The sequence below is a fragment of the Pyrus communis genome, chromosome 11 (genome assembly GCF_041283825.1).
Source record: "Pyrus communis isolate YQ-2024b chromosome 11, ASM4128382v1, whole genome shotgun sequence".
Classification (NCBI taxonomy): domain Eukaryota; kingdom Viridiplantae; phylum Streptophyta; class Magnoliopsida; order Rosales; family Rosaceae; genus Pyrus; species Pyrus communis.
Window position 1 is genome coordinate 155,859 of NC_142575.1, and position 23,645 is coordinate 179,503.

The 23,645-nt window shown below is 37.1% G+C and overlaps 4 protein-coding genes and 2 non-coding genes across 7 annotated transcripts; 4 read left to right on the top strand and 2 right to left on the bottom strand.

Annotated features, from left to right (window-relative positions):
- Positions 1–368: 368 nt before the first annotated feature.
- Positions 369–6,518, bottom strand: LOC137742546 (glucosidase 2 subunit beta). 2 transcript variants are annotated; one of them, XM_068482447.2, is made up of 16 exons: positions 6,088–6,518; positions 5,876–5,992; positions 5,382–5,477; positions 4,886–5,125; positions 4,319–4,551; positions 3,925–4,017; positions 3,713–3,793; positions 2,777–3,068; positions 2,573–2,677; positions 2,377–2,478; positions 2,203–2,260; positions 2,015–2,083; positions 1,266–1,353; positions 931–992; positions 739–790; positions 369–663 (listed from the first exon to the last, which is right to left on the bottom strand). In XM_068482447.2, the coding sequence occupies exons 1-16, from the start codon at positions 6,236–6,238 to the stop codon at positions 601–603; spliced, it is 1,902 nt and encodes a 633-aa protein (XP_068338548.1). In that variant the 5' UTR covers positions 6,239–6,518; the 3' UTR covers positions 369–600. The 2 variants fall into 2 exon arrangements, with proteins under 2 accessions (XP_068338548.1, XP_068338549.1); XM_068482448.2 differs by lacking the exon at positions 3,925–4,017 and having other exon boundaries at positions 6,088–6,374.
- An 848-nt stretch (positions 6,519–7,366) lies between these two features.
- On the top strand, positions 7,367–10,581 carry LOC137742353 (antitermination NusB domain-containing protein). Its single transcript, XM_068482203.2, has 7 exons — positions 7,367–7,902; positions 8,101–8,177; positions 8,280–8,414; positions 8,747–8,801; positions 8,959–9,046; positions 10,002–10,100; positions 10,187–10,581. Exons 1-7 carry the CDS (start codon positions 7,598–7,600, stop codon positions 10,325–10,327), a joined length of 900 nt encoding a protein of 299 aa, XP_068338304.1. The 5' UTR covers positions 7,367–7,597; the 3' UTR covers positions 10,328–10,581.
- Positions 10,582–11,678: 1,097 nt separating this feature from the next.
- Positions 11,679–11,766, top strand: LOC137743960 (small nucleolar RNA R12). The gene has a single exon (XR_011069565.1). It is a non-coding gene; the product is annotated as a small nucleolar RNA R12 (small nucleolar RNA).
- Positions 11,767–11,870: 104 nt separating this feature from the next.
- Positions 11,871–11,959, top strand: LOC137743951 (small nucleolar RNA SNORD24). Its single transcript, XR_011069557.1, has one exon. It is a non-coding gene; the product is annotated as a small nucleolar RNA SNORD24 (small nucleolar RNA).
- A 3,607-nt stretch (positions 11,960–15,566) lies between these two features.
- LOC137741747 (TATA-box-binding protein) lies at positions 15,567–19,343 on the top strand. The gene is made up of 10 exons (XM_068481469.2): positions 15,567–15,741; positions 16,370–16,489; positions 16,962–17,049; positions 17,390–17,461; positions 17,829–17,879; positions 18,119–18,163; positions 18,263–18,355; positions 18,746–18,847; positions 18,949–19,022; positions 19,131–19,343. Coding segments are annotated over exons 2-10 (645 nt in total). The 5' UTR covers positions 15,567–15,741; position 16,370; the 3' UTR covers positions 19,132–19,343.
- Positions 19,274–22,515, bottom strand: LOC137741746 (2-oxoisovalerate dehydrogenase subunit beta 1, mitochondrial). Its single transcript, XM_068481468.2, has 13 exons — positions 22,074–22,515; positions 21,517–21,628; positions 21,364–21,399; positions 21,172–21,231; positions 21,017–21,074; positions 20,826–20,923; positions 20,609–20,698; positions 20,434–20,502; positions 20,216–20,302; positions 19,947–20,042; positions 19,783–19,860; positions 19,594–19,680; positions 19,274–19,498 (listed from the first exon to the last, which is right to left on the bottom strand). Exons 1-13 carry the CDS (start codon positions 22,268–22,270, stop codon positions 19,463–19,465), a joined length of 1,104 nt encoding a protein of 367 aa, XP_068337569.1. The 5' UTR covers positions 22,271–22,515; the 3' UTR covers positions 19,274–19,462.
- Positions 22,516–23,645: the final 1,130 nt, after the last annotated feature.

The window sequence follows — 23,645 nt, forward strand, 5'->3', positions numbered from 1 at the left end:
TTGGGCAGGCAGCTATGCGCCGTGCCGTGGTATGTAATGTATGGGGTCCTAATTTTCGACACCAATTGCCTTTCTCAATTCTCAACGTCCCTCTAGTCCTAACCACCAGCACAGCACATAGACATAAATTCTCGGGTTGTTTGGTGACCAAAAGAACTAGACGCTTACCTTCAAAAATAGCCATGTTAGGTTATTGAGACACCGCCCCCTTTTTTTATTGTCATGTCAACATTATGATCCACTTTTATCTGGCTTCATACTCAGTTGTAAATAAAATCACAGGGACTCGTCAAAATACAGAAATTTAGATCATACAACTACAATTATATATATATATATATATATATATATGTTATATAATCATATGATTTTGGAATTACTACTACTCTTAAGCTCATTTCAAAATTGTATCAGAGGATCAATCATTTCATATCACTTCGTGCTACTAAGTCAGACTTTCCTGTTAAGGGCTCCTCATCAAAGCATCCATCCACAACCCCTATAAATAAATTTCAGGGGACACTACTGGAAATTTGCTTGAAATCCTTCAAATCACTTTGCGTAAAAGGCCACGTTGCAGGGTAAATCCGTCACGACCATTTAAAGTTCATCGTGGCCTTGTGGTTCTTCTTTGTTCAATACGACTAATTTGTGTTGCAGTTCCTGTCACATTTTAATCCCATTAGACATTTCAATGCTAGAGAGCAACAGTAAACAACACTCTTAACGGAACAATACCTTAAGTTTTTCCTCTAAGCAAAGCGCTGGTGTAGAAAACAACGCTACGTACCTGTCGCAGGAAGCTGAAAAGTTAGACCCAGGTAATACCACTACATATCCACAATGAGAAATGAGAAACTGTGTGTGTGTGTGTGAGAGAGAGAGAGAGAGAGAGAGAGAGAGAGAGAGAGAGAGCTGAGTGTGACTTACTCGCAACGACTTGGTTCATCAACATCAGCAACCTCATTTTTCAATCCACATCTAAGTCTGACCTGAAGATAAAATAAGACGTGTAAGACTGCAATCAGGATAAAAATTAAACCAATAGTTATGTGACGTTTGTCTAATTTTCAGTCAAAATATTAATGGGCAGTAATACTGGTTGTTTATGGTGTCTATTAAAATCATAACCCACCATTGTCTTACAAATTAGAATTTACCATTCAATAATCTCATTTCTAGTTCTTCATGGAGACTATAAATGTGTGTTTCATAAATGACAAAATCACAGCATAATATATATATAGAAACGTGATGATAACTACCTTCAAACTTCTATCAGGCCCATTCCAGCACTTATCACCATTTGCAAAGACCATGACTTTGTACGAGTCCTCAAATTTGTCCCAGCTCCTATTTTTCCAAAGATTATATATAAAAAAAAAAAAAGTAAGAAAATTGAAATGCAAGAAACATATGCTCTCTCAGTCTCTCTCCCTCTCTCACACACACACACAGAGGTACCTGTGATGGTGACATCATCAGTGTCAGATGCTTGAGTATTTCCTAAGAGAATGCCAACTTAATCTATAATGTTTGCGCCATTATCTACATCAAGCTGCTGCTCCACACCGGGACGCAGCAAGACATGTTCAATTAGTTGGACTTAAAATCCAATGATCTAACCTTTTCCAAAATGACTTGCCAATTGAAGGCAAGGCCGACAATCTAGAAACTAATTGCAAAGTGGACAATGGACAGCTAAGATGTGGTGCTTGACCTATGGCAAGGATCTCTTAGGAGTTAGGTGGAAGAAGAATAAAAGGTGCTCCACACCCAGAAAAAAGAAACATCTAACCCCCAAATGTTTCATCATTCCATGATTAGTGATAACATGAACGCAAAGCCGTATTCCAATTTCAAACCAAAATCAACCCCTTGACAACTTGAGCAAACCCCTAACCCTAAAAGCTAAGAAAATGGTAGATGCATAACTTGATCTTTGTTTCCGTCCACCAAAACAACACCTCCTTTTCTTGTATGACATACATAGGAAGAAAAAGTGGACACCTACCCTAAACGGGTTGTAGAGTGGCCCTCCACCTGGGAAGCTTGTTTATATGGGCATACTTTGTAAACATACCTGAACAGAGAATTTTGCGTGCCCACAGGTCAGATACATCAAACATGAAATTTCCTCCAAAATCAAAACTACAACACCAAGACATTTGAATGCTAAAAAAGTAAGGCAAAGTTCGTAACTTATTCTGCTTGCTTTCAAAACAACGATCATAGAATGAGTAGAACTCCTTATCTGGTCCTGTAATATCAAATAAGAGCTCAGTTTAAGAATGCCTAGCAGATAACCAACTATGCCATAAAAAAATTAAAAAAAAAAAAAAACGTACATAGAGATGCAGCTCAATAGATACTAACCAAAATCATGTTTTAGCTTTTTTGTCAAGCTTGATATTCTTGAACTTATCTTAGACAACTTGGCACTGGATTCGTCATACTCCTTGCGTATACTAGCAGCCTCTGAAAAACAGATAAGTACAAAGATCTGAAACATTCATATGTTCTTATTTCTGTAATCAAGCACTTAATAACATCCAATTTTTTTACTGACTACCTGATTGGTTCACTGGAGTTTGGAATAAATTAACAGCCTGTAGAAGGTTCCGCACAGTTTTTTGTATCTTCTCCAACCAAGATGGAGTACTTGAAGTTGTTACATCTGAAAACAGTTATGTAATACATATAAGGAGCATAATAATCCAATGAAACAGCTTGGGTTGTAAAGTGATGAACACAAGTCCACCGAGCTGCTGCATACCTGAAAAGTCTGAATCAGTGTCTGACTCGTATTTGTAAGAAGAATCAGAATCGCCGTGATCCTCCTCTCCAAAATCATTATCTGCTGCCTCCTCCACATCTTCGTCGTCATATTTTTGGTTGTCATCATCAGTTTCTGAAGCATAGCCATCATACTCCTCATGAGTGTCCTCTTTTACAGCATCAACTTCTTCTCCTTCCTTTGTGGTATCTTCACCAGTCCAACGAGAAGCAACACGGCGGCCTAACTCTTCCCTGGACAATGACTCGGTCTTTTCAGATTCATCCTCGCCCTGCAGAATGATAATCAAGCAAATGAAAAAACCTATTGGCTCCTAATAAAAGATACCAGCGGGAATTATAAGAAACACTTGGAAGTTTTTGGCTAGTCATGATTTAGTTTCACAAGTGAAGAACCCAAAATACAATATCAGATAAACTTTAACGCTTCTCACGTTTAGATACTACTACAAGCAAAACATAAGATAAAATCCTTGAAGTCCCTTTAAAATATGTATTGTTTTGATGAATATCAACAACTTCAATCTTGTAATGCAAGTATTTCTGCTTGACTTCATTTTTCTTATATATAAAAGTGTTAACGGAATAGAAGAAGGCCATTTGGTGGCACATGCAAGAAAGAAGTTTCTAATTATTTAGTATTGATACAACACACTTTACACCTTGGAAGTTTGGAACTGCCAAAATGTGTGCCATACCATCACCAGTCTAAACCTTGATGGACTACCTACATGTCTTCATGATAGACCTTTTCCCTTTAAAGAACTTAATAGACGAAGGGGTGTTCATAATTTCGCATAGATCAGGTCACCACACTATGTGAACTCAATAGGTGAAAAGAACTAGTGAAGGATACCTTTCAGCAGACAAATCAATTAATAAGGCAATCAAAGAGTGTGCAGCTATAAGCTATTACCTCATCAGGAGGCACCTTGCTTCCAGAATCAAATTCATTTTCAGATATAGCAACAGGCTCTTCTTTCTGCTTTTCTTCATGCTACATTGAGACAAAAGCAACTTTTATGTCCCAACAAGATATCGTAATCTAACATGTAATGCAAGAACTGAAAGCTTCAACTGAATAGATTTGTCTTTGTCGAAGAATATTATTTCAAAGTCTTGGTTTACCTGTTCTACACTCTCAACCAATGATCCTTTATGTTCAGGAGTATAACTATGATCATCTTTAGCAGCTAAGTCATCATGGTTCTCTGCTGTATCCTATGACAATGCTGTCAATGTGAGAACTAGAAGAAAATAAACCATTTCAACTACCAGTGAGCTGTGGTTATGGTCAAAGACTAATTTCAAGTAACAGAACTTATACTTATTCATAATTTTTGTACATGTACATGCATGATTTCAGTTAAATGAATTCAATTGGCAGAAATCCATTTTTAATGCAGATGAAGAATATGTATCTTAGTTTAAGAAACCTATAACCTACATATTTATTTGCAAATTTCTCCAAATAGCACTATAAGAAGAGAACAAAACAGCCCGTGTAAGCAATTAAACTAACCTGAGATAAGTGAGAACCCTCCAAAATCCCAATTTTCTCTTCATACGTACTTTCTGTACGTCTGACTTCACCATCAGAGTTTTCCAAATCCTCACTACTGTCCTGCTTAGCTTCCTCTTCAATTTTTCTTTTCCCTTGGTTAGCTTTCTCTTCGGCTTCTTTTCTCTCCTGCTCTTCTTTTTCTTTCTGTAACCGTTCCTTCTCTTCTGTCTTCTCTATTTGTTCTTTTTGTTCTACACAACAGGTGAGGAGAAAACAAAAACTGTTATGACATTTAACCATTGTATTACCAGATAATAGGAGAGATTTTAAGTTATTTACATTGATCAACCTCAGCATCGACACAACAGTCAACGACTCAACATGCCTAGAAATTTAGAAAATGCATAGAGAGGAGAGAAGGGAGAAAAAAAAAATCTTACATCCATTATTCAAAAGCGAAAAGCCTTTTCTTTTTAAGAATTTGCCAAAATTATTAAATTCCCACAACAGAAAATATATTGTCTTAGAAGAAGAAGAAATAAGAATAACTTTGTAAGAATAAGACATGACAAAACAGAAGTATACCTTTTAGATGGTCAACAAGCTTTTTCAGAATTTTCTCCTCACTTTGCAACTTTGATAGTTCTGCTTCATCTTTGGCCATAGCTATTTTGGCTTGTTCAACTTCCTGCTTTCGTATAGCGACCCCCTCTTGGTAAGTAGAAATCTTCTTTTTGAGCTTATCTCTAGCCACTTTCCCAGCCTCCCAACATGTATTTGGGCACTTTACTTGACCATCATATTCATCACTCCCATCACAGCAGTCTGCAGATTGCAGACAGGGAACAATGCATAACAGATTAAATAAATCAGCCGGGTAAAATAATTGTATGATTTTTATGTTAAGGAATGGAGAACTGGTTTTCTTAAGAGGCAACATATCAATATAATGAGGCTTTTTTCTAAACCTCTCTTTCCCCTTGCCGACTCGCCTTGCAAAAATGAAACGCAAAAATGCTGTCTGTGATGGTGCTCTTAACAAATAACTTGTGCGGCTATTTGTATTGGCACAAACACTTACCGCAAATTCCATCATTCACTCTAGACGAAAATATCAGGAAAGGAGCGTGTCCCACATTCCGACAATAAAATTTTCCAGCTGGGCATGCAGATGTACCTGCAACCCACCAAATCCAAGTTCAACCATGAGCGAAACAGTATATCAAGTCAAGAAACACGTAAAACCACACCGAATTCTAGCAAGAAGTTAATAGAAAGTTGATCGCTCTGAAACAATATATACATTGAGAGAGAGTCCCATTTGGCTAAAACATTGTATTAAAGTAAGGAACAACCAAATCTACAAGTAAAAATGCGAACAAAAGACCATTTGTTATTAGAATTTGCAATAGCTAGGTAATGGCAACTGATAGAAATTATAGCAATATCAAATGGAAACCTGTACAAATTACAGCAATGGAAAATGGTGGCAAGCAGCTCAAAAATTCAAAAAAAAAAAAAATTATATTCAGAAAAAATTTAAGAGAAAGGGAAAGAGGAAGGAATGAGTAGTACCAGGCTCGTCGGTGCCGTCAGGGCAATCGCAGAAGTCGTCGTTGAGCTGAGCCCTGCTGAATTTCTTGGATCCATCTTTGCATTTGATCACTTCCGAAGATTTGTAGTATTTCTCATCTGGGAATTCCAAACCCAAACTCGGATTTTAAAATTTGTTGTTTATACATAAAATGAAATAATAATAATAATAAATTGAGAAGGAGTTGGATGACCTTGGGGGGAGATTCCGAGAAATTGATTCGTGGTGGGAGAAGAAGATGCTGATCCAACAATTGATATTGATATTGATTCGAGGGAGAGTGAGAGGACACACAGAACGCACAGCGCCGCCGCAATGAAGCTCCGCTTCACCTTCATCTTCATCTTCTTCCTCAGTCCTCGGTCCTCAGAAGGAAAAGACGATCAGAGAGAAGAACGAGAGAGAGAGTGGTCTTTTCGCTCTCGATTGTCGATTCGATTCAACCAAACCACCACCAAGTTAACGGGAGTTCTTAAGTTTTACCAAGAGTTAAAAACTCTTCATATCGTATGTTAGGGGCAGTCAGGGTACTTTAGGCTATGTTTTCTAGTAAAAGAATTCAAGCCCCAATGAATGCTGATCAAGCTATCAAGAAATAAACTTAATGAGAATAAAATATTATGCAAAAGAAATTTTGTTAAGAATGAATTTTACATTAATAGACTGAAGTACGGCCTTAAAACATATAAACAAATTGAAAGTGTGTCAGCAGAAAACTTTTATTTTTCTTTGTCAATGAAAGAAAATTTTCATTTGAAAGTTCTTTTTGAGTAATGTTTGTTACAATGCATTTGTAAAATTCTTCTTTTTTTTTAATGAACAAAGCATTTGTATTATTCTTAATAGCAGCTTTGTAGGCTGTAGTCTTTGAGTAAGTTTACAGGTAGATTTATGATTTAGCCACCAAATCCTAATGGTCCTTAGACTTGGTTAAATCAAGTATCATTAGCAAACAACAAAATCGCACCTAAACTCATATGCAGTTTTAGCTCCTATTACAGCGTTGGATTACAATTTACAATGCTACATAGGTACTGATTTTATGCAAGATTTAACCATTATAAAGATTCATTAGACTTTTTTCTAAACCACTTAGTGGTATGTATTGTGAAAGAGTGTGCGGCAGCAAAAAGAAAGGGAGAAAGTTGAGTAATTTATGTGATAATTTTTTCATTATTTGTGTCTTTTTTTTTTTTTTTTAAAGGACAACTTATGGTAAGTCTTGGTTATCCACTCCTTTTGGGGGCTGAGAAGATTTACATATGCATTTTAGCCTCTCCATGGCAAAGTCTGGCTTCCATACCAGTAGCGGGGTTTGAAGGAGACCTTGCAGCCCGCCTTTTACCACTGGACCACCAACTCGTGGTTCATTATTTGTGTCTTTACTTAACAGTATTGCAAGTACTACAAAAACTAAAAGAGTAAGATCTTTTAAATGAATCTGGATCCTCGCCGGATGCTCTTTCTTTGCTACCAAGAAAATATCTCATCTCATGTTACCCTTTTTTTTTTACCTTTTTTTTTTTTTGGGTAAACTCATGTTTCCTCTTTTTGTTGGTAAAAAGTTTTTAACTTCAAAGAGTCAAAAGACTAAAACCCCTCCTCGCAAAATGGCTGAGGCCCCAGGGAAGATACTTTGGTATACGCTGTAAAGGGAGAGGCAGTCACGTTATCTAAAATCTCCCACAGCCTGAGCCTCAACAATGGAGGGAAGCTTGCTTCTCAGTCTCGGCTGCTCCTCTTGTTCTCCCCATTTAAAACCTCATTTCTCTTTCTCCTCCTCTTCTTCCTTGCTCTTCGGAAAATCCCACCTTCTGGGTTTAATCCCCAGACCCTTACTCGCCCACAGCACCCTATCACTCCCCTCCCCTCGAACCGCCCTCCGTACTTCGTCCTTCCCTCTCGACCAAGCTCTCGAAAAGCCCAGCAATGGCTCAGCAGATACGTTGCCCAAGATTGATAAGAGTGGCAGATTTTGCAGCCCCAGAGCCGCCAGAGAGCTCGCTCTGTATGTCTCTCTGTCTTATCCTATCTTTTTAATTACTTATTTATCTTCCTCAGTTACTGCAAACTAAACTAAACCCATGTTTGTTTATTGGAGAAATAGTGAAGGTAAACGAATGATATTCAAACAAAAAGTAGTAATTTTGGGAATTGTTTCATTTCCAGCCTTAACCAAGTTTGTTTTGGCGGGATTTAAACGCAGGTCGATTGTTTATGCTTCTTGTTTAGAGGGTTCTGACCCAATACGTTTATTTGAAAAGCGAATAAATGTCCGTCGAGGTAACTACCCCCTTGTTATAGTCTTAACGTTTGTATATGAAGCATTGAAACGTTCAATATGCTTGTGTTCTGAATTACTCATCACACCTTTTCTATTCCCAGAACCCGGGTATGAATTTGACAGGGCATCATTACTTGAATATAATCCCATGAGCTTCGGAGGACCCCCTGTCACAGTTGAAACCGTTGAGGAAGCAGATGAGCTCCTGCGCAAAGATGAAAAGGAATCTGCAATAGGTATACATGTGACAATGTACTAATGTGGTTTATATGCAATCATGTTAGTTGTTTGGCTCACACAGTTTGTCCTAGAACTTGTGATGACTGATTCTATAACTTAACGGGGTCTTTCTCCCACTTGTTGGGTCTCATGAGCTCCAACTCCCCCTCTAATCAAAATTATTGTGCAACTTCAATGCTATAATGACCTTTTCTGTAATTTACATGTCCTGTTATTCATAACTTCATCAAAATTTAGTTGATAGTGCCTTTACATTTTGCTCAGTTTTCCACTTTATATGCAACCCCTATTTCCAGAGTAATAGTCTGTGTAATTTTTCTCTTCTCAGAAGCAGAAGTTCTTGCAGCTCCTCCAAAATTGGTATACAGCAAACTGATTTTACGGTAAACCATCTACTCTATTGATCAAAATTTTACTTTGTAACTATTTGATGTAGCAAGTGAAGCATATCATTTTTCTGTTTTTCTTCCAACATTGTTTATTGAGGGTGACGGGAAGTTGTGGAGAGACCAACTAATTTTGTCTTTCTTTTTGTTACAGATTTACAAGGAAACTTTTGGTTGCAGTCATGGATAAATGGGGCAGTCATGTGCTCGTTATTGACAACGTTGCCCCTCCAAATTGGAAGGTTGGGTACACCAATAAGCTTAATACATTTTGTTTGCACATTATCTTTGTTGAGTTTTGTAGCTCCTGAAGTGTATTACTGGTTCGTGCTTCTTGTAATACACTGGGGAGAGAGGGGGGGGAGGGGCTTAGGTTGTGCGTTACTTTTTTGTGCATTGACTATCCAGGTTTTATATGCTTTTACTTTTCTGGGTCTTTGTTCTTTCTTTTGGCCTGCTTACATGTGGTCGTTTCCATAATTGATGTGTACACTAATTCTTAATCGGCTCAAGGTATAAACGCAATATAGGCATTGGTGAATAGTTGGTTTCCCCGTCTTTTGGAAAGGACAATTAGTATCTTTATGCAGCCAAAATGAAGCAGGAGTTTTGTTCTTTGAAATGAAAAGAAACAAGGAGGTTGATGCACTATGATTGTCCAACCAAGTTATACTATTCAACAGTCTTTCACATGATGGCTTTTGGTCATGGTGCTACTGGTTGTGGGGTGTGTCTGATGTTTGCTCATCGGCTGTTTACCTCAATTCCCCATTTAGGATTTACTTATTGTCTATTCTGCTTTCCAACGTCAGGCAAAAATATGGAGGATGATACCAGGCAGATGTCCATTAAAGGCTTTAGTTACCTAGAGCCGCATCTTATTTTCACGTAGGTATAAATGAACTTATATCTAGTTCCAGATAAGGTGGGAATATAACACATGCTTTTTGGAGATCGGGGGTTTCTTAATTCAGTCTATGTATGTTTTCATAGCACATGTTTTGTACTTGGGTAGCATTACACCATTAGAAAAAATATCTGTTTCATAAATTGCTCGTCTTCTAAACGAGGCACCAAATCCAGTTCATTGTTTTATATTTGGGTGAAAAAGGGTATTATTACAGAGGTATTGATATTTTACTCCCATTTTTCTACTAAGTACAAATGTTTTACACCATGTTCATCCGTAATCTTCAGGATGAGCCAGCAGGCAGAATATTGGAGCTTTGCATCCTCCACTTGGCAATGTCAGAAATAACAGTGCTCGAAACAAGACACCCGATTGTCATTAACGAGGTATGATGTTGTTTACTTTCATAACTTGTAAGTATATTTGTTTTGCCATAGTTGCTTGGTTTGATTGAATATGGCATTTTGTGAAGGCCGTAGATCTTGCTAAACGGTTCTGTGATGGATCAGCACCCCGTATTATCAATGGTTGTCTTAGAACATTTGTCAAACAAATTGAAGAAGCTGGTGGTTTAACTCGGGCTTTGGGGTATAAACAGAATGTGGTCACTTGATGAATGAACTTGTCTTGTTTGCACGTTTTCGGACAGTTGTTGGTAGGCTGAAGAAGAGTGTCAGTTTAGGAGTAATGCATTAGTTTGTAGGTGGTGGAAACATTGTAGGGGAACGGAGGCCATCGAGAGAGGCGGGCAAACCAATGTTTTATAAATGATGTACCTGAAAATGTAAGAATTATTCATATCAAGTATATGATAAATGCTGTAATATTTGTATTCAGATATTATGTATAGGTTTTTTTTAGCCAAAATAGTCTCTGAGATTGGCATAACTCCTCACTTTGGTTTTTGAAATTTGAAATTTGAAATTAATAGAAGTAGTTTCTGAATTTGTCTATCATCAATCATTTTGGTCTTTCCTTGAAAAATTATCTTAAATAAGAACCAAAAATGACAAAAATATCCTCAATTTAATAAATAAACTCAAGAATCGCTTCTATCGATTTTTAATATGAGGACCAAAGTAAAGAGTTATATCACTCTCAATAACTATTTTGGCTAAAAATCCTTATGTATACGATAATGTCAGTAGTAGACTACTTAAAGTTAAAACGTTTTGTCAAGACACCCTGAGCACCCTTCTGCGCTCCGACGGCGATGAGACCCCCTTTTGCGCTCCCATCTAATTTCAAAGATTGGGAAGAATTGCATAATTGAAGAGCTTCATAATTTCAAAATCCCAAACAGTAATTCAGAAATTAAAGTCAATAAGCCCCAATACTAACACAAAGTATTTAAGAACAAAGGAGTTATATGAACTTGATTTTTTTTTTCTTTTTTTTTTGAACAATATGAACTTGAAAGTTAAAAGAAACTAACAAGTATAACGATGTGCGGAAAATAAGATCTAGCTAAATCTCAATTGCTCACTCATAAAAAAATGTTGGAGTACAGAGAATCTGCTTATACAAGCACGGCATCTGGAGGCCCAATACTTGCATTTAAGGGCCGAATTAATGTGGGCTGGGATGAGTTGTCCATTGGGTTTTCGCGAGAAATTAGAGACAAGTGGGATGAATAGAGAGGACCGCCGCCTCCCCTATCTCGTTTTGTAGTCGTCTAGGGTTTTAGTTGTACCAGCCCTATAAAAGGAGAAGGAAAGCTCCATTCACTTCCAAATAACAGACCCGACTGGTTGCTCTTGCTGGAGGCTGTACCCGCCTTATGCCTCCTACTCCTCTGATTTTCCATGTTTCTTTCCCTTATGCCTCCCGCTCCTCCGATTTTCCTTGTTTCTTTATTATTTCTCTTTCGGGCTTTTATTTTTCTTTAATTTCAAAATTATATATTTTTTTGTTTCTGCAAATAAATTGTTTGTTTTTGGAGGGAGTATTGATGGATTGAAGGATGTAGAATGATGAAAAAAATTGGACGGATTCCCAATGATAACATTCATTCGTGTCTGTATGATATTAAACCAGCTACTTCTGACTACATCATTCAATCAATTCCCTCCATTTCCTCTTTTTGTGTTTTTAAAGATTTGATCTGAGTGTTACTGTTGTTTTTGTAGAATTATTAGGAAGAAATCGTAGGGGAAGGCCGGTGATGTAGATAGGTATTTGCTACTCTTGATGGGAAGGGATCCTTCCCATCTGATGAATCTTATCCACCAAGATCTCTGAGGCCTTTCTTCTCTCTCTGTCTGTCATTGATTTCATGTTGAATCAGTTGAAACAAACAATTCTAAAGGTGTCGGAGCAAAGTTGATTATCCTGGATTGGATTTTGTTTCCGGAATGATTATTAGTTATAGTTGTGAATGTGTGATACAGACAGAGGGTCAAAGTAAATTTGGAACAGAGAGTAGGACGACGAGAATAATTTTGACAAACGCTTCTCCCATTAGTTACAAAATCCTAAATAAACTACTCAAAATAGATGGAACTTAAATTTGAATCCAATCAAGAAAAGTAAAAATGTCGAGTTAGAATGTGGAAGTTCGTGCCAACCAGTAAAAATGTTGTTGAATCTAGTTTAAGTTTTGAGTTCAACAATCTCGCATACCTTCTCTAATCCAATACTGTCAATTTGGATTTAAGAGAGTTTTAATGAATTTTTTTTAGTGATAGATTTCAAAGGAAATAGACTTTATATTTCTTGATGGATTTTAGGAGATTTATATGGATTTTCATTATGATTTTTGTGGATTTGTATGGATTTATTCCGTGGATTTCTTAGGAATTTGAAAAAATTAAAAATCACACGCAGAGCCGACGGATCATTTTTAATGAAATCATGTGGCTGTGACGCAAACAACTCCAATGCTCCAATGTGTGTTCAGTTATGGGTCTCCTCCGTCTAACCTTCATTCAGTCTAGTAGACCGACCACAAGCCGTAAGCTGTAAGCATATTCACCATGGTACTTCCATTCCCTTTCAATCCCATGCTCACCAGTTTCCTAAACTTCAATGCACACTCTAGCTTCCTGCCCTCCCAACACCCACCAAGCATAACATTAGAAACCACATTTCATTAATTTCCGGCAAGCTCCACTTCCCCACAACGACAATACATATGAATCAACAAGTTCTGCACATGCAGCACAGAGTTCACCCCAAAACTAGAATGTATAGCTATTGGGAACAAAGCTCGGAACAACGCCTAACTCACTGAGCTTGTGCAAGTTATATGGGTTTGGGGTAATGGAGATTGGATAATTTTTGGCGATTTGAGGCGATTTTCCATTGAAAATTGGTTTCTTGCGAGGAGAACATGGGAGAAAAAAACTGATTGCAGCAATATGTTAAAAAATATTGAACCATCGGATCTCAGGTAGGGCAAAAAATGGAGGAAGATTGTTCCTCTTCTGAGGAAAGAGAGAACTTGCCAGAACCCAATAGTTGTTTAAGAGTAGAATTTGAAAAAAAAGATCCATGATAGATGAGAATGAAGACGATGAATTCGAAGTCGAAGAGGACGATGGGATGTTTTCCGAAGGGGAAGGTATAGATGAAGATGAAGGGGTTGGGAGGTTCATTTTTGTTTGAGGGCGTGAAAAGAAATCAGATGGGGGATGGTAGGATTCCTGATAGCATTTGGTATGTATACCCTCCACTTTCAAATTCATCAAAATCCCTCTCTCATTCAAATCCTATCAAATCTTTTGGATTCTTACTGACTTTGGATTTAGATGTATTGTTTAAAATCCTCTTAAATCCTATTTTGACTATACCATGATTTCTAAATCGTTTAAAATCCTCTTTTAAAATTGTAATGGACTACACCCTAATTTTAAAATCTATTAAAATCCTATCAAATCCTATTTTGACTACATCCCTAAAACTCAAATTTTGTAATATTCGTCTGAGGGTATAACCAGCCCATCGAAATTTGCCTTTACATCGAGATTTTAGTCCAATCCCACCAAAAGAAATGTTATTTAATGAATAAAAATAAAATTTGAGTTTTTAGTATAATAATCTTCAATGCACATCCTAGACATAACAATTAATCTTAAAGTTGTGAGTTAAACTATTTCCAATCCACAAACCTCAAAATTGAATTCAATCTTTTCTTTTCCAAAACAAATACTCAAATTTTAAAACTCAAAATGTTTAAAACTCATCTGACCTTTTCAGCAAAAGTGAGATCGAGATATTTTAGACTTTTTTTAATTGATTTGTATATGTATACTGTCACCACTAATTCGTGTAGATTGTATAGATTGGCCTAGTAAATCTCTGTATAAATAAACAGTAAGACTAGGTAAATTAATTTTGTAAACAAAATGATGTGTCACTTATAAAAATAATCTCCTTAGTCAATATTTAAGTAAAGATAAGGGTAATGCTAGAGCGATCAAAATTTTAAACCAAATTTGCAAACCAAATGATGTGTCACCAAAGCCACTTAGTACTACGGTCTAGTGGTATTCATTAGTACTACGGTTTGGTGGTATTCCTCTTCACTTGTAAGTGAGAGGTCATAAGTTCGATTCTCACCAAATGCGAAGTTGAACCATATTATTGCTAACACATTGTAAGACAAAACTCACCTCCTCTCCCTTAGCATAGATAATATATTTGTTAAAAAAAAATGATGTGTCACTAATAAAAAATAAGCACGTTAATTGACACTTAATTAGTAATCCAATCATCAACAACCACATCATTTGGTTTACACAATGTTGGTTAAAATTTTGGTCTTCCTAACATTATCCCTTAATTAATAATCAAATTATCAATTTCTTTGTCATTTAGTTTATAAAATTTAGTCTATACATTAGTCTCCCTAGCATTACCCATAAATAAATGATAGTTTTATTGGAACCCCACATATTATTGAATCCACCACACATACTAAAATATTGTACATTTATTTTTTAAATTAAAAATGACCTTAGTGTCATTTAGTACTAGAGTCTAGTGATATTCTTCTTCACTAGTAAGTAAGAGGTCTTAGGTTCAATTCTCGTCAAAGACAAATTTGAACCAAATTATTGATAACCAATTGTGAGGCTAAGCCCATCGTCTTCCCCTTAATGTAAATAATATCATTTGTTCAAAAAATGATCTTAGTACCCTCACACCCCACACACACAAACACTCCACACCAAACAACTTCATTCTGGTGGTGGTATTATTTTGCGTGATATGGAATCCAATGGATTATCGTGTGCTTCATATCATATTTGATAGCTTTATGGTTTATGCTCACCTGGTGTTTCTGATACTCATTCATACACCATCTTACTTTAATTCTGGCAATGCCTGAAGATACATGGAAGCTGCTAGAATAACAATGACATTCAAAGAGTGTTACTAGACTAGACATGCTTTTAGAAGCCGAAAAAGAGTTCAAAACTAGGTGGGGCTGATGATAATGGGGAAGCTGCTCGAGCTTTAAACACGCGTTCTAGGTATAACACTAACTGGGTTTTGACATTTTCTTAGTGGATGAAAATTTAGATTGTATTTCCAGCATCTTGAAATTCTGAGTTTGGTAGTATGGAGTCATCGTTGTTGTGGAATCCGAAGCAGAAACCGAAGCGTAATATGGCAGTGAATTTGCACGCATCGGTCGGTCGGTCAGTCAGCCAAAGGAAACAAAAACAGAAAAGGAACGTGGCAGATTTCTATAAGAGAAAGGACCATGTCACGGATGCAATGCCAGATTAGATTCCAATAATGGCCCTCGTAACTGGTTGAAAAAAGCGGGTAGGCAAGAGGGCATTACGGGGAACTACATTATACAGTATTAGGGTAAGATGCATTCCAGACCCACACCAACACAAGACGCTGTCCTCCTCTCTTTTTTTAAGCTTCGGAATACAAAATTCTTGTATAAAAGGGAACCCCCATTCAAAGTGTTACCGCTCCTCCTCCTCTTCCTAAGTTCTAACCCAACTCCTCCTCCTCGATTTCTCGATTTATCGATTGATCTCGCGGTCGGATCTCTGCAACCAAAAGGTCCGATTTTTTTATTCAAACTTCAAACTTTGGACAAAACTATCCTCCTGATATGATTTCTTTTTCCCCGTACTTAAATCTTGAAGATGATCCGTCCTTTTCATGTTCCTAAACGATAATTAAGAAGAATATTTGCCCCAACTTTAAAAAATTAAAACAAAATAAAAGATACTTAAGAATCATACCCGAAATCCCAGAAACAACTCATCTGATTTTCTCAGGGATGGTGAAAGATTTGTTTACCCATTAACAAAGAACACAAAATCCTATCTTTTTATTTATTTATTATATATATTTATGTTGTGTGTGTGGGTATTTTTGTTTGATCTTCCCCTTTTGTCTCCATGAAAAGGAAAAAGAGAAGATTAACCTTTTTTGTTAATAAGAAAATTGATGTTTGGGTATTATTGGGATGAGAAAATTGATTTTCCCTTGGTTTGTTTTGATCGGGGTCTCATATGGGATCCATATGAGTATTATCAGAGTATGTATGTATGTATGTATGTATGCATGTATGTGTGATGGATGGATGGATGGCTGGATGGTTGGATATATGTATCAAACTGGCTTGGTTGGCTTGTATAATTTAGTTTGTATGATTGTGTGATGGATGGTGTATAATATGTAGAATGGAGGCACAAGGTCTCAATCAGTACCAAGTCGATAAAACAAAGGGAATGGCAGAAGAAGGAAGCCATCCAGTAGTAGATCTGAGCAAGCACCCTTCTGGGATTGTCCCTACTCTCCAGTGAGTTGTTTCTTTCCACCTCATCAAACTCTCATAATTCAATTTACACAAGCCATTTGCTTTCACTTGCAATCAGTTATTGTAACTTGTCATGTAGTCAAGCCACCAGTTTGTGCTGCGTCCTCATCCAGTAATATGTTGAATTATTATGTTGGCTGTTGTTGGTCGTTTCTCTGTTTAACTCATCTTTCTCCATCTCCACACTTGCTTGTACCTTTGTTTCATGTTAGCATGTTTTATGTGATCACCTGTGCTGTCCATGTGGATATTCATCCGTGGAACCATTGAATTCAAGTTACATGATTGGGCTTGCTGTATGCCAATTATTAATGATAGATTTGTTGATACTGATGCAAATATTTATTAATCTAGACATGGCAAAAATTTATCTGTAGTTATATATTTTCTGAAACTCTGAGCGCTTTTCTTGATTTACTTCATGCGCTTAACAAGGTTTTGTCTGTGCTCTCAGGAATATTGTCTCCACAGTCAATCTGGATTGCAAATTGGATCTTAAAGCCATTGCATTGAAAGCTCGTAATTCTGAATACAACCCAAAGGCATGTGATGTTTCGAGCATAGCTTCCCCCGCTCTCTTCTCCTCTATTTTTTTTTACCTTTCTTTTGTTCAAGAGCTATAATATTTTTTATACAATGGATCCCTTTTGTGGAAGCCTTTGTTTAACAAGTACATTAACGTTTGGGTAGTTTGTTGTTCCCTAGGTCTGTGTAGAAACAGATTTTACTGTTTAGATGGAGCGCAATTCGGTTCCAATTTTATATATTTAGATGCTAGAGTTGCTACGATATCTATTTATATATGTATACAAAATCGGTTTTCCTTGTTCAAACTTCAAAGTCATCTTTATATTGCACACTAATTCTGTTGTACCCTTGCAGCGTTTTGCAGCTGTGATCATGAGAATAAGAGAGCCGAAGACCACTGCCTTGATATTTGCATCCGGTAAAATGGTAAGTCTCAATTTCCAAGGATCTTGTTCCCTCCCTTTTTCTGTTTTTCATTGACTTCTATAGATTTCTGCATCTTATGCTTTGATTTCTAATCATTTCAAATGATTAATAGATGAGGGTTTGTTTTATTTATGGTCTCCCTCTCCCTCTCCCTCTCTACCCTTTTGTAATAGGTAAAAATTCTGTAATGATTTCAAATATACCAAAAACCTCTCGTCTGTTTCTTATATCCTTAGCTGTGGCAGCATTGGTAGTTGATAAATTTTATGCCTCTTTGCGATTTTATGCATCTCTCTTCCCTTTTCAAATCATGCTAATTAGTCCTTCACACTCATGTTAATGCTGGCGCATTATTGTTGTGGTATAGGTTTGTACGGGAGCTAAGAGTGAAGAACAATCGAGATTGGCAGCACGAAAGGTATTCTTATTCCTTTCCACAGTTACCAAGTACATTTATATATGGGGGTAGTTTTGGATGTCCCATTGTCCATATTCTGGCTTCTGTTTGAAGTTTTATCCAAAAAAGGAAGAAGCCATTTTGGTGTTTTTGTTTAAACCATGCAGCTCTAACACATGCAAATAGCCCTTCGGTAGATTTTAAATATGGTGTAACATGTCGTATTTACACAATCTTACATGACCCTCTTTGTTCTTCAGTATGCTCGAGTCATCCAGAAACTCGGTTTTCCAGCTAAGTTCAAAGTACTCTCTCTCTCTTTCTCGTCTCTCAAACACGCACATGCTTTATGCTTTGCACTATCACTTATTAAGTTTTTAATCTGGCTTCAATTTGTGGTGCAGGATTTCAAAATCCAAAATATAGTTGGTTCTTGTGATGTAAAATTCCCCGTAAGACTTGAAGCCTTGGTAGTATCCCATTGTGCTTTCTCCAGCGTGAGTTTTCTGGCTTCACCTTTGCGTCTGTTTTAGCAATCATATTAAAACTGAATATCTTTGAACAAGGTTTCTTATTGTTGAGGGTCCAAAGTTTCAGGAAAGGGTTTGTGCTGGAAACCGGATAAAAACTAAATTTACTGGACGTAACGTTAATAGTTTACTTCAGCCTGTACACCTCTCGCATTTGGTAACTAATGACATGCATCTTAAGTTTGTCAAACACAGTTTCTACTTTCTACTTTTCATCATTCTACCTATTGTTGTTTGAGCATGAGGAAGCTGGTAGATTAATCTAGTAGGAAATTTCTTCTGGAAACAAATTTTTGTGCTGCTAATCCGGAAAAATTCCAGTTAATCATCTGAAAGCGTTTCTGTTGTGGTGGCCAGTATGAACCAGAAATTTTTCCAGGCTTGATATATCGAATGAAACAACCGAAGATTGTGCTTCTCATCTTTGTGTCTGGAAAAATTGTCCTGACAGGAGCGAAGGTGATAGTTTCACAATGCTTGTTTTGATGTATGAGTTTTCGGTTTTATACTTTATTATGTTTGTACATTATCTGGAGACCATTGTCATTTCGATGATTCAGGCAAGAACCGAGACGTATGAAGCCTTTGAGAACATTTACCCAGTTCTTACAGGATTCAGGAAAAATCAACATTGGTATGAAGTTTAATTATTTAATTATGTTAAAATTCCAATCAAATTTCCGGTACAAACACCAATTATGCTTTTATAACTAATGTCGTTTCATCTTCAAATTGACGGCAGACTGTTTCTGGGTAAGCACAAATCATATTCTTGGGGCTGAATGCTGCGGAAATTGGGCAACTTGCCTGGGTTGAATTGTTGATAAGAAGATTGTGCATTGTTGGAGTAGCCAATGAATATAAATTTTGACTCTTGGTTCTGTCTTTTGTTTAGTTGAGTGATGTGATGTTACCTTTAACAAAATGCAAGTAAACAAGTAGTTTTTGACACAAATCTCTCTCTCTCTCTGTGCTGGTTTCTTTTACACACTGATACTGGTTTAGATTGAGGAAGAACTGAAACGTTTATTTCCTCCATCATGTGCAAGACTAGATGATAATGGGCTCATTACACTAGAAATTTACGGTTGATTTGATTGCATCCAATATCTGCATCCAAGGAAGAAAAAGAGGGAGAAGTTTACATAAGCACAGAGCCAGTATCAAAAGCAAAAGCCATTTTGGAAACATCTCGAATGACTAACCTTGTTTTTGGTGGGCATATAAAAGGGCTCGAAGATGAGAGGGAAGGGGGTATCCAAACCGCATACTCTTGCAACAGGTGCTTCTAACTACACAACAGTTCAAAGATAAAGTTATCAGCTCCCTCCACAACCTTAGCAAAAGTTAACCACCGAAACATCTAAACAGAAAACATAAAGGCGCGAGAGTACCCTTAGGAAGCAGCGTTCAATAATTGAAGCGGATATTTCAGCACCAAATCCTCCAGTAACTGGCGCTTCATGACTTATCTACAAAAAAGGGCATTCGATTCGTCACCAAGAGTGCACCAACCGATTTTCATCAAGTGTCCCCTGTAAACAGATACCATACTTACAAGAAGCCTTCCTGTCTTTCTGACAGAGGCCTCCACTGTATCCTTGTCCCACGGTAAAAGAGTTCGCAGGTCTATCAGTTCGCAAGAAATTCCATCCTGAAAATTCTCACTAGTCATTTAGCATTCATTTTGACTATAAGGATGAGATAATTGTAACCTTGACAATTACATGAACCTTCGCCGCATAAAATAGACAACACCAAATCAAATGTAGTGATTATACAGAGCAGAAAGGGAATAATATTTTCTAGCAGTCGGAAAAAACATACTTTTTCGGCTTCTTTACAGGCCTGTTCCATTACAGATAATTGAGCTCCCCAACCAACAAGCGTTATATCAGTGCCCTCTCGAATTACCTGCGTATCGCAGTTCCAATTTTCAAGTATGAAGTTCCATCAATTATATCAAAAACATGACCGCAAGTCTCATTCTTTTTTTCAAACATTAGAAACTTGGACTACAATGCAACTAGGCGGGTAGTGTGTACCTCTGCCTCTGATAAAGGCAACATGTAATCATGCTCAGGAACCTCTTCTACTGATAATCTGTATAACCACTGAAGCCCAGGTTGTTTTTGTAAAATTTCATATCAAAATTTTTTGTCAAAATAATTTTATTTGCTAATGGAAAATTAATTTATTCTGTAACCAAAACTAACCTACCTTTGGTTCAAAAAACACAACAGGATTTGGATCACGTATGCACGACAGCAATAAGCCTTTTGCTTGGAGTGGACTTCGAGGGATGACCACCTATACGAATTTTTAGTACTCTTTAGATATCAAGTTTGTAGTACTCGTTCAAAGAAAGGATCGCAAAAATGCAGCAAGGGTTTGTGGGGGCAAAAATCACAAAGTGATTGAATGGAAGAAAACATACTTTGAGACCAGGGGCATGACAGAAGAAAGCTTCAGGAGATTGTGAGTGATAATGTCCACCGTGGCCGACAGCTCCATAGGGGGCTCTTATTGTTAAACCTAGTGAGTAATAAAAAAAACCTCATAATGCGCAAATAACATGTGGGAAGAAAAAAGTACGGTTCCCAAACGATCAAGAAAAGGAAGTTTCACCTCCACAATTAAATTGATTTCCACTTCGGTATCTGAACTTTGCAGCTTCGTTGACAATCTACAAAGTGAGATTCACGCAATTAATTATCATTTTTCATTTGTGAGGCTATGAGGCTATGACTGAACTCATCACTGAAGGGAATTGGGATGCATGCCTGATCAAAAGCTGGAAAAATATAATCTGCGAATTGGATTTCTGCTACAGCTCGATTACCCTATCAAGTCAGATGAAAACAAGGGTAGTGAGGCTCGTGCCTATAAGATAAGATAAAGAACTGAAGGTAAAATTTGAATGGAGGTACGTATGATTGTAAAGGTCACGTGTAAGACTAAACCTTCAAACTTACCATAGCTGCTAGACCAATGCCAAATCCTACAATGCCCTGGGTGTAAAGACAAAAAGGGAGGTTATCAAGTTGACAGAAGACATATTTAACATAGTGGAAGGGAGGGATACATGGTAAATTGGTACAACGGAAGACATAAAGCCCGCCGGGTACCTGTTCACAAAGAGGGGTATTAAAAACCCTTTGATTACCGAAGCGATCAGCTAAGCCTGTTGTGCAGCGGAAGACCCCACCAAAGCTCACATCTTCTCCAAATACATAAGAACTGAGAGTGAAACGAAAAAATGAGTTAAGTGATTAACCCATATGCTAGGCTAGGCGGCGCATAAGAACAATGAGGTAACTGATCAATCCAAAATCACACTGGTGGGTGCATCGAAATCTGGCATGAACATCTGTAAAATTCAAGCTGTAAATTTTACCGAATTTGATATTTTTCAGCAAAGTCAGTCGAAGTTGCAAAACTCGTGGATGATGATATATATAATTGTTTACAGTGGAGTCGATAGACCGAAAGCAAGATTACCATCTGATCTAAGAGATAAGATCACATCACAATCACCTACGATTCAATTAACGAGAATAGTTGAATGAATGCAGAGCAAACCCAATTCAGAAAACGATTAAAAACACCGCAGATCGAATTCAGTCCAAATTATGAAGCAAGCAAGCAGATACAACAGGTAGAATTGAAGAAAGAAAGTGCTGACCGAGGATCAGTTTCCAAGGCGATGTGGAGCGCTTGGTTGATGGCAGAGTAGAGGTTCAATGATTTGCTACCCGTGCCACGAACAATCGTTCCATCACCGGCGGCGGTGGAGGAGGAAGAGGAAGTGGAGGTTGCAAATGGCCTTCTCCTGACAACTCCAAGCCCTTTAACCAATCCTCCAAATCTGCTCAGCCCCATTTAATCACTGAAAACAGAGAGCAAGCGAGCTCAATCTCTTCGAATGGAAGACTCAGACGAAAAACTAAAACTTGATGATGATCTTATCTCATTCTCTTCACTATCACTAATCACGCTATTGCATTTTTTGGTAGCTAAGATTTCATTTGGTATTATTATTTTATTTATTTTTACTGATAAATTGGAGTGAATCCATCCACAGTACACGTGTTCAGTCAGTCTTTCATAGTACAGTCTGAACTTTCAAGTCAACCTCTTCTATACCAACTTAAATTTTGAAGGTAAAATGTCTTTTATGCCGTATTTCATAACCACCATAAAAGTGATCTTCCTAGCATTTTTCTTGCTATGTTATGTGACAAAACATAACTATAAGTGTGCTGCAATTTTTAATTTTGTAGTTTTAATGATTTATTTTTATATATTTGCTCAATCATGAATTTCAAAAATTAGAAAGGAAATGATAGATGCTATCATGAGGATGACGGTTACTGCAGTGGTGAAAAGCATTCATATCTAATATACATTCTGGTGCGGGTTCAATCCTCACCAATCGATTTCCCTCCTCTCTAAAAATTAACTAATTATTTAACACACTAGCACTACTCAAAAGAAAGGAAATGATTGATACAAAAACCAATATTAGAGGTGCATGTAAGAACGTGAAATCATTAGGCAAGAGATGCCAATGTGATCATCCAAGTGAAACAGTACATTCCAGACATGCTAGAAGTTAAGTGGTCAATTCTGAATTAATCTCTCAAACTTTTAAGAATGTAAGTTACAAACTTAACCATCGAATGTGTTGGATTTATTTAATGCAATTATTAATTAAAAGTCATCCACCCAAATGTGGAGATGGATTATGCTAATATCTCTTGGTAATACCTTTTATTGTTATTAATAGATATTCTCTTATGGAATATGCTTGGCATAGTAGGCTAGGGTTCGCCTCCTAGTTTTCACTCTAACCCTAGCTAAATAGTGGTCTTAGGGAGAGGGTTTAAGCAGTCTGTACAGCAGCCATTCCATACCCTCATAGCCAAAATTCCTAGAGAAATTTCTCCCACACACCCTTCACACAAATCTCTCCCCTATAGTTTGGTTCTACAAAACTAGGTTTGATCCTTGCGTTAGAGCACATGGTACGTAGGCAATCTAGCCGGGCTAACAAAGAAGTCTAGTAAGAACGAGATGGTGGTCAGAAATTCGTCAATTCCGCTAGGTATAACCTAAACGAATTCTATATATTATTGCACATATTTCCAACAGAATGAATTTTGAGGTTTTTAGCCCAGGAGTCTGAACTTACGTTTATATATTTTGATCTCTTTACTTTGCCGTGCTTTCTCCTATATCTATAAACAACTGCCAG

Bases quoted from the DNA above. Each gene is read 5' to 3' on its own strand.
- LOC137742546 (XM_068482447.2), bottom strand. From the start codon at position 6,238: ATGAAGATGAAGGTGAAGCGGAGCTTCATTGCGGCGGCGCTGTGCGTT. The intron at 2,479-2,572 runs GTAGTCAGTAAA...TCTGTTTTTCAG, and splicing joins AACTCCAGTGAACCAATCAG to AGGCTGCTAGTATACGCAAG. The intron at 1,354-2,014 runs GTAGGTGTCCAC...TTGGAAAAATAG, and splicing joins CACTCTACAACCCGTTTAGG to GAGCTGGGACAAATTTGAGG.
- LOC137742353 (XM_068482203.2), top strand. From the start codon at position 7,598: ATGGAGGGAAGCTTGCTTCTCAGTCTCGGCTGCTCCTCTTGTTCTCCC. The intron at 8,178-8,279 runs GTAACTACCCCC...TTCTATTCCCAG, and splicing joins GCGAATAAATGTCCGTCGAG to AACCCGGGTATGAATTTGAC. The intron at 10,101-10,186 runs GTATGATGTTGT...CATTTTGTGAAG, and splicing joins ACCCGATTGTCATTAACGAG to GCCGTAGATCTTGCTAAACG.
- LOC137741747 (XM_068481469.2), top strand. From the start codon at position 16,371: ATGGAGGCACAAGGTCTCAATCAGTACCAAGTCGATAAAACAAAGGGA. The intron at 17,462-17,828 runs GTAAGTCTCAAT...GTTGTGGTATAG, and splicing joins TATTTGCATCCGGTAAAATG to GTTTGTACGGGAGCTAAGAG. The intron at 18,356-18,745 runs GTGAGTTTTCTG...TGTGGTGGCCAG, and splicing joins CCCATTGTGCTTTCTCCAGC to TATGAACCAGAAATTTTTCC.
- LOC137741746 (XM_068481468.2), bottom strand. From the start codon at position 22,270: ATGGGGCTGAGCAGATTTGGAGGATTGGTTAAAGGGCTTGGAGTTGTC. The intron at 20,924-21,016 runs GTGAAACTTCCT...ATTACTCACTAG, and splicing joins AAATCAATTTAATTGTGGAG to GTTTAACAATAAGAGCCCCC. The intron at 19,681-19,782 runs GTACTCTCGCGC...ACTGTTGTGTAG, and splicing joins TTGAACGCTGCTTCCTAAGG to TTAGAAGCACCTGTTGCAAG.